Source organism: Dendroctonus ponderosae, unplaced genomic scaffold (genome assembly GCF_020466585.1).
Source record: "Dendroctonus ponderosae isolate FM_Combo_2020 unplaced genomic scaffold, Dpon_F_20191213v2 Dpon_F_20191213_8, whole genome shotgun sequence".
NCBI lineage: Eukaryota > Metazoa > Arthropoda > Insecta > Coleoptera > Curculionidae > Dendroctonus > Dendroctonus ponderosae.
In genome coordinates this window covers 12542034-12553884 of record NW_026019016.1, presented here as the reverse complement: position 1 = coordinate 12553884, position 11851 = coordinate 12542034, and the positions used below count along the sequence as shown (strand labels likewise).

The following is an 11851-nucleotide window of genomic DNA, read 5'->3' as shown; positions in this document are numbered from 1 at the left end:
ATAAACATGGAGCTTTCTTTGCAAGAAAAAGTCCAATTTTATTAACAAGTTTCGTTTACTTCCAGTGCCGATAAACAATGATTTGGAGCGTCGCATAGCTGATGCTTTCGAAGTGTTTGACCACGCAGGCAACAAAACCGTGGACGTCCGGGAAATCGGAACTATAATCCGTGGACTCGGCTGTTGTCCTACTGAGGCGGAAGTTCAGGAAATAACAGTGGGCGTAGAGGACCCGGAAACACCAGGAAGCGTCCACCTATCGAAGTTCCTACCTTATGTATCGCAACTGATCACTGAACATCGGCAAGTTTACGCGCTTCCGGGCTGCAAAGGACTAACAAATTTATTGTAGTGTATCACGTTTTTTCAGATATGAGCCAGCTAGTCCTGAGACTCTTTTAGAGGCGTTTCGCACCTTAGATCCGGAACAGCACGGCTTTTTGAATAAAGAATACATTTCAACGCTGATGACCCAAGATGGGGAACCGTTTAACCAGGACGAGCTGGATGAAATGCTGGAAATTGCCATCGACCCCCAGACTCAGACTATTCCCTATGAGTACTACATAAATCAGCTCATGGTGAGTGTTTGGCTCCTTCCGCGTCCCGCTCGTTCCTAACCAGCACCTCCCTTTAACTTAAGCACGAACCAGCTGGAGAGGCATACATTTACAATTTAGCTGATCGAGTGGAGGCAGAAAAACCTCCGCCGCCACCTCCTCCTAGGAGAATGTCCGAATACCTCAGACTAGCTGAAGATGTCTTGTAACGTAAATACCGTTTTCATTCACAACCCATTCCGAGTTCAGGGAAAAATTAAATCAAACCAGCAATCTTTAACAGTGGTTAAAATAGTTCTCCAAAAATATACAGAGCGTTTGAAGGAAATCCCCATTTCCCTTAATTATTTGATCAGTCTTATAGCTTTGAAAAGACAACGTTTGGGTCCTTAGTCAGCTGCCCCATTGTGGCATTAACCAAGTCCTCACTTTGCAACATCATCTGATTCAAAAGACCCTGAAACAGCATTTTGGGAGTAAAACGTATTTACGTGTGTTTTAGATCGATGAGCCCCAATAAAAAGTTAGCACTTACAATATGGTCCAGTCCCTCCTGCACTGTGTGGTCCCTTGAATATACAAGACTAGCTTTGGTGGTTTGCACTGCAACTGGACTCTTTTTGGATATTTCTTCGGCCAGGCCGATCACGCCTTGGATCAATCTGGGAACATGCAACAAAGGTACAAAAAATCCCCATTTTTACGGCACCCAATTACTCATCCTTGGTGTCGTAAACCTTGGAAACTAAACCGCGATCCAACGCTTCTGCGGCAGGAAATTTCCTGCAAGTGTAACAGAGTTCTCTGGCCAGACTATCAGATCCGATGACTTTGGGAAGACGCTGCAGAGTGCCCACATCGGCAGCCATTCCAATATCCACCTGGAATGAGGAACGATTATTATTAACTAAGTGGCGCTAATGAATGCCGACCTCTTTGACTTGGAAATACGCGTCTTTCGAACAGAATCGCATATCGGCTGCAGTGATTAAATCTACTCCTGCCCCAATGCAGCCGCTGTGCACCGCAGCAATAACAGGTTTCCTGCATTGTTCCAACGAAGACATGCTGTCTTGGTAAAGACGGATGAAGGGCCGGAATATTTTCGCTTTGCGCGCCACGTCTTCGACCTGAGCCACTTTAGGCACCATGTTCTGCGTTACATCTTGAAGATCAATTCCTGCAGAGGAAAATGTGGATTAAGCAGCATGCAGGCGAATGGACATGGAGGCAGCCCAAACCTGCAGTGAAGAACCTGCCGGCGCCGCTTAGAACCACGATCCTGCAATCTTCACTTTCGCTCATCAATTCAAAGCAGCTTTTCAGCTCACTAAAATGTCACTAAAATTAGATGAAAACGAGGGTGTTCAACTGAAACTCACCTAAACAGTGAATAGTTAATGGCGTTGAGCTTATCGGGCCTGTTCAGCTCAACATGGAAAACGTGCTCCTTAGGAGTGGAAACAGACAAGAATTCGTAGTTTGGCGTACTCGACATGTTCGCGATGTGTGTCTGAAGAGTATCTGCAGGAAAACAGGGTTTAAAGGATTGATGACGAACAACTAAGAGAATTTTCGGGAGAGTAACACTACGTTCAGAGACTTTCTGATGGTTGCCAATGCTAAACAGGCTGCAACGTACGCAATGAAACCCCCTTGGATTACTTACAGTTATTTGAAAAAATCACTGGCTTGAGAGGTTTGCTCTTAACAAGAAGCCGTGAAATTAGTGACATCACTTAAAAATCACCAGAACAGTGAACAAAATGTATGGGACAAATTGCCGATTTATAAAACCCAATTTTGTTTACCACTTGAACTTTGTACCATTTTAAATCTAATGTTTATTTTTAATTCGTTCTGACAGGAATATAACCTAAAATATTAGCAGACAAAGCACTGTCAACAATCACACAAAAAACTGTCAACTGGCTAGTGAGTTCACGGTAGCCAACCAGAACAACGTGGAAGATAAAGGGTTGTGTAGAATTCCATAGGCGTGCCATGCATTTTAATGGCGGTTGAGTGCATTAAAATTGGTGTACATTAATTTCGGCTTCGGGATGGTTTAAATTTCTTTATGGAAATGTCGGTAAAAAATGTTAATTAATTTTAATATCAAATGATCTAAAAATCGCTTTCTCAAAAAATTTATTTATGCGCGAAAACGAGATTGTCCGGTGTAATTTGCTGTTAAATCCTGTTTTAGATATCAACAAAATAATTGAGTTTTGAGTTAAATTTGAGTTTCACTGACGTCGCCCATTGATTGAGGCGATCTAGAGGGTCGAAAGTCAGTCAGAATGCGAATTATTTGCATCCTTCGGCAACTGCCCAAAAGGCGGTGTTGCCCCATATTTCACCTATTTGTTAATACTTTTGCCCATATCCTTCCACTTTTTTATTTGTTTTACTTTGCATTAATGTTGAGTTAATTCGTTAATTAGTAATTAAAACACTGTTGCATAATATTTGATCTAGTTTTATGCAAATATCTGCGTTTTTGATGAGAATTAGTTTATTTACTATTTTTTGTGTGCTCCGTGAACAGCTCCAAACAAACCCCGCAGAGAAAATAAGCCAATTATGAATCACCCTGCTGGATAGGTAACATTTTTTTCTGAAAATGCCATCGCGCTAGTACGCCACTGGTGGCACATGCGGACTGGAAAAAACATCGCAGGCGATGCGACGCCATTTTCCTGTCATTCTCTTTCTTTCATGGGTGGTTGAAGTGTGTAAATTATTTTTTCCAAGTGCATTCCCAGACGCGATGGGTTATTAGTTGCGAAAGTCCCGCACACGCAAGTGTGCCAACAACCTCACAGATCATGCAGTAAGTGAACCGAAGGCAATAATTGCCCTAAAAGGGATTACAGGATCGTGCCAGAACTCATTGCGTCAGCAGCATTCCTGGAATAGCAGATTTCACTCCGGCTTAGCAGGAAAAGGGGCCGGCAACAGCAGAAACGCCCCTTTTTTCGGAAATATTTAGCAGCCCTGCGGAGCACCTGCCAAGGCCCCCCGATTTCGTTCGCTTTGAACCCATAGCGGACGTTCACCCAATAACCTCGTCTGTCCCCCCTTAATGCTCGCATTCCTAGTTTGCACTGCAAATGTGAAAGCGCAACAAGTTTTCCTTGTGCCTTATTGCAAAGGAAACCTCGTCCAGCTGGGAAGTTTTCAGTGTAAAAATCTCCCACTCAAGTGAAATATTCCTAATGTTTACCGTATGGGGCACTTAAGAACATGAATATCACTTCCTGGTTTATTTATAAAACTGGCGTGTCATGTAAACAACCTGTCCGACTCGCCTGATACTGGAACATATGTTTACAAATTCCGGCCTAAATCGCATTGATTTCAATCGTCTTTATCGCAATTATGCCCTTTGCGAATTCATTTAGAGCTTAAAGGGCGCAAATCTGAACTGTTTTGTCATATGTGGGGCCCAAACGAATCCATATCGAAAACTTCCTCGGCTGCGATTTACTCAATTTTGTTCAACCAAGACGCGATTAGGCAACCTTTAACCGGAAGTAAAGTCCACAAAATATCTCGATTTTCTCGGCAAAACGTTGACATGTGACCTTTCTAGTTAACGCAGCTCTTAAGGCAGCAATTCATACCAATCTTGGTCTCTTTCGTTGCTGACATTTAACCCATGATTAAATTCAACGCCGCTATGCATATCCTTCTAATCAAATGAATATTAATAAGGCGCAATTTTTTTGTCCTTTGTTAAAGCTGAAACGCCAGAAAAAATGGGTTTCTACCTAGCAAAAGTATTGCACCTAATAAAAATGAATAAGCCGCTGACATATATCAGAAACGTGAAATGTATCTACTTGGATACTGTTTGGTTTTGCATTCGCGCCAAGGGCAGTGGAACTGGCCTGCATAACTAATCGCCAAGCTTACGTAAAGAATGCGATAAGCAAACGAATATGACTGTAAAACACCACTTTACCAGGTGAACCAGAAAATTGTGTTCTAAAGTAATTTTTTGTTTTCAGAGCCACAATGGCGCCCCTTACGCTCGCTGTCGCCCTTTCGGCAGAAACCGCTTTATTAAACGATCTTTCCTTATTGGAATCCTATCCAACCATCTTGGAACATCAGCAGCATGTCTTCCATGGTGTCTTGGAAAGAAGAGCCTGTGTCACCCCTCAGCTCTGAGGTACGACGTGTTTGTCGCCGACATTCGCAGTTTTTTTAATCGTTTTTTTCGATTTCAGGAGGTTTCACTGCTCGATGACTCGTTCTTTCAAACAGCTCTCGATGATATAAAATTCGAGCATGACGTCTTCGAGGATTGCGAATCCAAGGCTGAGGTGGCATCTCAGATCTTGGAAAACTTGGAAAATCTTGTTGATTTGGATGAGCTCATTAAATCAGGTTGGTGTCCACCATGAACCGTTCAATGTGGACAGTATGGCGAATGCGCGCACACACGCTTTTTGTTGCATTTGCGTCTTCAAATTAAATGCATGTAATGAAAAACCTTCAGTTAGATGAACTAAATGCAGTCCTTGCACGCGTTGAGCCCGAAAAACTGTCTACTAGACGAATGGGCATTTTCTAATAGAAAGGCACGATTGTCATCAAACAAACGTTTTTTTGTCCTGCTGCTGAAAGCGCTTACTGTACTAATCGCATAGTTGGCACTTAAAAATTGCCTGCTGTTCATAAACCCGATTTGCTTTAAGGCATGTGTTGTTGCATAATGATTGAGCGCTTTTTCGGCACAATGCAGGCGGATGAACTGTTTAAAGGCGAATACTAAACACTTTTATACAGTACAATTCTCTTGTGCAGATTTATCCCCGTGCTTCATTGTACTCTGCAATGTTAGACTAAATAATATTATAAAGTAAACAACAACAATTCTTGGATTTTCCGGTCTGGGGGTTTATGACTACCATGTTAGGATAAATAACTCACTTGTACACAATTTTAATTTTCTGCAATTGATTCAACAAGCTGCAGAAAGGAACAAACATTGATATTAGCTGTTTTAAGATGCAACACGCGCGTTGCCTGGCTTATCGTGCTTTTGCAGATTGAGCAGCATTAAAAAACCCATCTTTATCTCTCGATACGGAATCGTAATAATTAAACATCGATGTTCCTGGAATCTGCAATGCAAACTTTGGCTGTCTGGAATAACCTTATGAGTTGGAAAATCCATCCATCCAAAAAGTGTCGTTTGTAAAAATGTACCTACGTTTGTATCTCAACATATTGGATAAAAACACTTTCGTTTTCAATGCCAGATAACATAAGCGGAATTTTTGTTATCCAAGAACCTTAATTTTGATGACTCCCTTGGCCATAAGAGGGTCATGGTTGTGACATGGGATGTTAAGAGCGTTTGTTTGGTCAAACTCGAGCCAAAATAAGGACAGTTTACATAAATACTGATTTGCCGGTATCAGCTACGTGTTTGTTTCATGTAGTTCTTGAGCTCCAGGTCCGTCTAGTTGGAGATTTTTAATTGTTGCTTCCAAACTAGAGCTTTGCTTGTTTCAATATCACTTTGTTACTATACTGTGTTAATTTATCGCTAGTAACCTACTTTTTTAATGTGGCATTTATCATTGTTCGGCTTGTTGTGTTAGCTTAGATAGGATTTCGAATAGGTCACTTAGTGTGTAGATAATTGTTCCTAACTGCCTGCTGTCTTGAATAAGGATGCAGAAATGATCGGAAAAAAGGGAGCAAATCACGTGTTGTCTGCATAATTTCAATTGAGTCGGACTAAATGCCCTTTTAATTGTTTGAAGAATTATTTTTCTGGTGTTTGTGCGTCAATGCATGTGGCAAATGGTAAAACCCCGCGTTTTGCAGGAAAACAATCTTAAGATCCCAAAACAAAGAGAAGCTGGGAGTGCGTTCGACAGATTAGGCGCCGCTTGAACATTTGAATCTTCCACTAGAACCAATCGCAAATAAATCGCCTCCGTGTTCAAACAATCAAATCGAACACATTTCCTTATCTTCGGCATTGGTCACATGATCTTGCGGTCAGTTTCTCGTAAAACGAGGGGGGGCAACATCGATTTGGGGGACACCAGCCAAGTTGTTAGTAAGACGGACTACTTCGAGTTAAATCGACATTCATTTGTACAGCGATTGTGATTAGTTGCAGTCGTTCTCCAATATTAAGTTAGTTTTTGCGCGCACTTACGCTGCAATAGTAAAGGAAAGTAGTAGCGGATTTTCCGAGCGGCTGTTTCTTGGTAAAAGTGCGACCGAATTTGTGACAGTGTGTTTTCCAAAGCCCCAATGTCATCCGGTGCCAATGTCTTTCGCTATCAACGGAAATAGTATGAAATTTTGCTACCATTACACGTGGAATAGAGAGATTGTGTTCAATTCCCAAAAACTGGTTAAAAGACGTTGAAAGTCGACCGCAGCCACCACCAAAACCCCCCTTTTAAGACGTCACTGCCACAAGATCTAGGATTTTAAGACCAAAAGACTACTCTACTGCCCAAGCTTTGCTGTGTTCTAATTGACGATCTCTACTGGCGCTTCAAGCAATTATGGCCCTTTGCTATGGTAGGTATCGTCAATAATGCGTTTCCTGAGGATGTGGTGGATATCACAATTGGTTGCCCACAATGCCACATCAAAACGTTCTTGTTCATCGCTTAATTAGGATACAAGCCAAGATGTGGCAATCAGCCGAAACTCAATTATCTTGATTGGCTTTAATTAATAACAAAGCTTTATGCAGATCAGCGCTCTTTTAATCAGCTCGAAGGCTTTGGGGAGCGATTCATAAATGCAAAAGAACATAAGGAAATTGCGTATTAAAAAGCAGAATGTCAAGATCAACTTTTTATCATCGTCCGGCGTCCCGAATAAAAAATGGCATAAATCTAGGTTTAAATTTCCAAGTCGAACTGCCAATGCTAGTTTGATTCTTATCGGCTGCTTGCAAAGTGGGATCAAATAATTTAACTTGCGGTTAATTTTGGCAAATTCTTTAACCTTTGCATGATCGACTATTGGCTCGCGATACAAAGAGTAGTATATTGGAAATTTTTCGACGAAAATGCTCTCAAAATTAAGGCGAATTATGTTTGAAATGTTGCCTTTAATATGTGCAGGTCAATGGGGAAACTGAAATTCCAGTCTCTTACACAATCCATGAATAAGTGTGTCTAGCTGATTTTATGTAGAAAGTTATTATATCGATGTGGTGTTAAATTCAGAGATAAATCAGACCACACTCGCATAATGTTTTCGCATTAGGAAGGCGTAGATCTGTAAAGAAATTGAGGCTTTATAGTCCTTATTTCCGATGCAGACCATGCTAAATTGGCTCAAAAATCGCCATCAAACGCTACAAAAGTGTCGGAGTAGATTGCAGAAAGGAAATAGTTTTGAATTTTCTGTAGAAACTGAAGATTTTTAATTAAAATGGAAATTTACTATTAGAATTAACAAAAAATTGGTTTTGAAATAAATTAATCTTTAGTTGTGCTTATCGTTAACAGGTGAAGAGCACAAAGGTGTAGAACAAAGTCACAAGAATCGATGAATATTCTAAACAATCACAATTTTAATCTTGAAATGGTTTAACTTTCGCAAACTTAATCCAATATTTTAATTATAATTAACCGAAAGTTCAGGACTTGTTTGATGTAATGGAAAAAATAATTTTTTTTAGTTGTTTTCTTTCCTGGTGGGCAAAATCTGATATTTTCTAGAAAGCCTGAATTGTATGTTTTTTGGTCAACTTCTGATTCTGTCTGGAAAACTTGAGGAACGATAGTTTGTATTTTTTGCAAATATTCGGTGAAATTGATGTTTTCTAGTGGTAATTCAAGGTTTATATCAGACCAAATTCGTAAAATTATTGAAAACTTTGAATTTATGCCCGAAAAATCGAAAGCAGAAATACCAAGTAGACTAAATTACTTCAATTGGCTAATGAAGCTTCCTGCTGCTTTCAAGGTTCAAATCGCGATTAAAAAGCTATTCAATTATGTTATTTTCATTAATGCGCTGCGAATGAAGATATTTAGTGCAAATGGTGAAGTGTTAGGGGTGTCCCTGGTTAAGCGAAATTTCGATATACATTAACAAAAATTTCGTTATTATAATTAAAATCAATATATTCATCTTTTATAATCTACATCGGATTGTTCAATCTCAGTTTCGAAATGGTGGCAAGGAAACAGTAAATAATGCAAACTTTCCTTAACAAAACACACAGTCTCGGCCATAAAAGCGATTTTTTAATTGATAGTTGGGCGTTATTATCTCTCTATACATGGGTATCGTTCGTACACACCCACTGAATATATTAAATAATCCGGGCGATTATTTGCAATTGAAGGAAAAGACACAGATACAAGTGCTCGGTTTATTGTCTGTGCTATATGCGATTGAAGTTACATAGAAAGTCCCCGCACTTATCTATAGACATGGATATCAGATAAAACATATTTGAGATTTCAGCGATTACAATTTCTGAATAATTTCGGTTACTTAACACAATATAGAATGTCTAAGAGTAGGTTTACCTTGCACGGACCGGACAGCACGCTCTATTTAACTTGCGGCTGTAAATTCAGTAGCTGTATGTTGCCAGGAATTTATTTTTTTTGTCATTTGCGTGCCATGCGTTAAGTGGTTAATCAACAAGCATTAAAAAAACGCATTAACTAAATAGTTATTTTTCATTAATCGTATGCATATTCTTCACTGCCTGTTGATTTAATATTCCGCTGAATTACGTAAGATTTTTTGGAATATTTTGGACATGAACCTTGCGACCTACATGCTTTGGGACATGTTCAATACTAGATTGATTGTATTTTCCTTGTACATATTTATACTGAAACGTAGATTAAACCGATATTTTGAATTAATTTTTAGACCTTGGCGGGTTTATTAGCAAGCGTGGTGTTCAATTGTAAATATATCTAATATTCTCATGTGAAGAACCGAAATGTAACTATTTGTCCATTCACTTAGCCTGAGTTGATTGCAAGCATAAATAAAAATTCAAATACATAAGTGTAAGCCCGTGTCCCATGCATCCGTTTGTACGATGATACGATGGTACGAAAGTGTTTCTATTGGTTGGAGATCTGTCAATTCGTCCACGTCATACGACGACAGACGAATTGACAGATCTCCAACCAATAGAAACACTTTCGTATCATCGTACAAACGGATGCATGGGACACAGGCTTTATATGGTACATCTGATTAATGTACCTACATAATCTCGTATCGATCAAAGATGCTTAGAAGTAAACAAGTTTAATATACAACGTTCCGGACGAGTTATTGGCGGCAATTTACATTTTTGCCTGTCTTCAAGCCTCCATTCACCAATGTTACAACGCAAATTTCAGGTCTTATTCGGGATTAAAAAAATTCACGTTTTTCTTACGTAAAGCTTTAATTTTCATACCAATACGCAATGGCTGAAGCATTCGCCACTGTTTGTCCCATGTTAACATTCCTTCAAGGTTACTACGAGCAAAGAGTAGTACGAGCAAAATTTATCAAGACAACGTTCAGTTGCCAAAAAAAATGTTTATTTTATTGAGCGGACAGTTGCTTCCTGGGTGGAACCCAGAAATGGGTTTGTGTATGAAAAAACTCATATTTGTAAACGTCCAAAAGTGGGTCAAGGGAATTCTCTAAAAATGCAATTAAAAAAATTATTTTCCGATGACTAAACACCGAAATTGACTTTGCTGCAAAAAGTTGTTGTCGCAAGACACAAACACACCTTCGAAGAGCGCACCAGTTTCGTCTTGTGATTGTCCGAAAAGCTTTATTGCTACACTTTGCTTTCGCGATTTAAATCAATCGATTCTTGGTCGATCAAAAATACTTTAAATCGTTTATCAGCTAAACTTTTGCAAACAACCATGGAAAAGTACATAAATCATGCAATTGTAAAGGACATAAACACTTTTAATTTATTATCCAGCTTCAATGTGGTGCAGTAAACATGAAATGTTCAGAATTAATAACATAATTGAAGGCGACCTTTCATGACTGCTGATAGAGCTTATTTTTATATTTTAATATGCAGTTCTTGTTAGTGCTGCTGATTTCTTTAAGCGTTTATCGTTTTTATGGCGTTTTAGTAGATCAGTTTTCCATTAAAATCCTTAAGTAAAGTGCAGATTTCATTTGCAGTTGTTCTTTGACGGGCTTTATCGTTCGAATAGTCATTAGCCAGGCCTAATTTTAGGTTGACGACCTGAAACTAAATACATATTATTGATAAGAATTGTTTACTTTTTCATTAATTGCCTGTTTTAGTTTGTTCACAATTAATAATGCGGTCAGGTTTCTATTTAAAATACATTAAATCGCCTTGCTGAGGAGTTTTAAATTTTCAACGCTCAAGTGCGTAAAGATCTCTGTTATGGCAACAATTGCCGCTGTTTGAGTAAACTGTGTTGTAGCAAACAACCTGTACCGAAGGATTAGATTAGACATTAATATTATTCACATTAAAGAGTTAAAGATTAATTAATTGCTGTTTGTTGTCTCGTACGCACATAAACGGCAACAGCCTAGCAACAACTATCAGATTAGACGACCCTGGGTTGAAAAAGAACCGTGCAAGAAATATTACTCTCTTTTTGCTAAATAAATTATTAACTTCTTGAATTGTTAATGTGGTCGGTAGACAATATTTCAAAAGGGGACCGAATTTGTCACCTGGTTTGCCTTGGACGATAATATTGGCTGATTTTATTGGACATCGATTTCCTTATTCTTTCTTAATTCGATTAATTGAACTAATGTTGAGTTTATTTCGGAGCCACCCTGTATATCCTCTAGGGCCACACCTATAATTGGTCTTAACAATAACAATTATATTTTTAAATAATGCATAGATCAAGTTTGATTATGCATGTGACTGGTCTATGCATACATATAAATCACTCATTAGATCTGTTGATTTTTTTCATTTTTGTTACTTATTCTCCATTTGTTATTATCTTTACATAAATACGGGTTCAATACAAGTAAATCAGCATACGTGAGTGATGCATTGTATCCAACTGGCGCAGTATTACACGTGTTGGGGGACGGAATTAGGATGCAATTTTAAATTATTCATTAAAGTTGTCTCATGATGAAATGTGGTGTGATTCTGATCTTGGATGAAGAATGGACTGATACGATTAATTAAAGCACTTGACATGAATAATTCAAGAAAAAATAACAATATTTATAAGAGTCTCAAGAGGGAGTCGAAATTATTCAGCTAACAAAGTGTTTGTGCTTGAAGATAG

At 38.8% G+C, this 11851-nt stretch overlaps 2 protein-coding genes across 7 annotated transcripts in view; one reads left to right on the top strand and one right to left on the bottom strand.

The window, feature by feature from the left end:
* Window positions 1-11851, top strand: part of LOC109541967 (dynein regulatory complex protein 8) — a 16464-nt gene that overhangs the window by 1475 nt on the left and 3138 nt on the right. The window contains exons 2-6 of one of the 6 annotated variants that reach the window (XM_048669444.1): window positions 66-303; window positions 353-581; window positions 644-770; window positions 1063-1241; window positions 4577-4706. In XM_048669444.1, the coding sequence (XP_048525401.1) occupies window positions 66-303; window positions 353-581; window positions 644-769 (593 nt within the window). In that variant the 3' untranslated portion in view covers window position 770; window positions 1063-1241; window positions 4577-4706. Of the gene's footprint in view, window positions 1-65; window positions 304-352; window positions 582-643; window positions 771-1062; window positions 1242-3252; window positions 3397-4576; window positions 4741-4798; window positions 4959-6625; window positions 7125-11851 lie in introns of those variants that run through there. The other 5 variants (XM_048669445.1, XM_048669446.1, XM_048669443.1 and 2 more) reach the window with 5 other exon arrangements.
* On the bottom strand, window positions 832-2511 carry LOC109541968 (delta(3,5)-Delta(2,4)-dienoyl-CoA isomerase, mitochondrial). Its single transcript, XM_019910982.2, has 7 exons — window positions 2230-2511; window positions 1943-2084; window positions 1802-1890; window positions 1493-1740; window positions 1278-1441; window positions 1096-1222; window positions 832-1017 (listed from the first exon to the last, which is right to left on the bottom strand). Exons 1-7 carry the CDS (start codon window positions 2294-2296, stop codon window positions 919-921), a joined length of 936 nt encoding a protein of 311 aa, XP_019766541.2. The 5' UTR covers window positions 2297-2511; the 3' UTR covers window positions 832-918.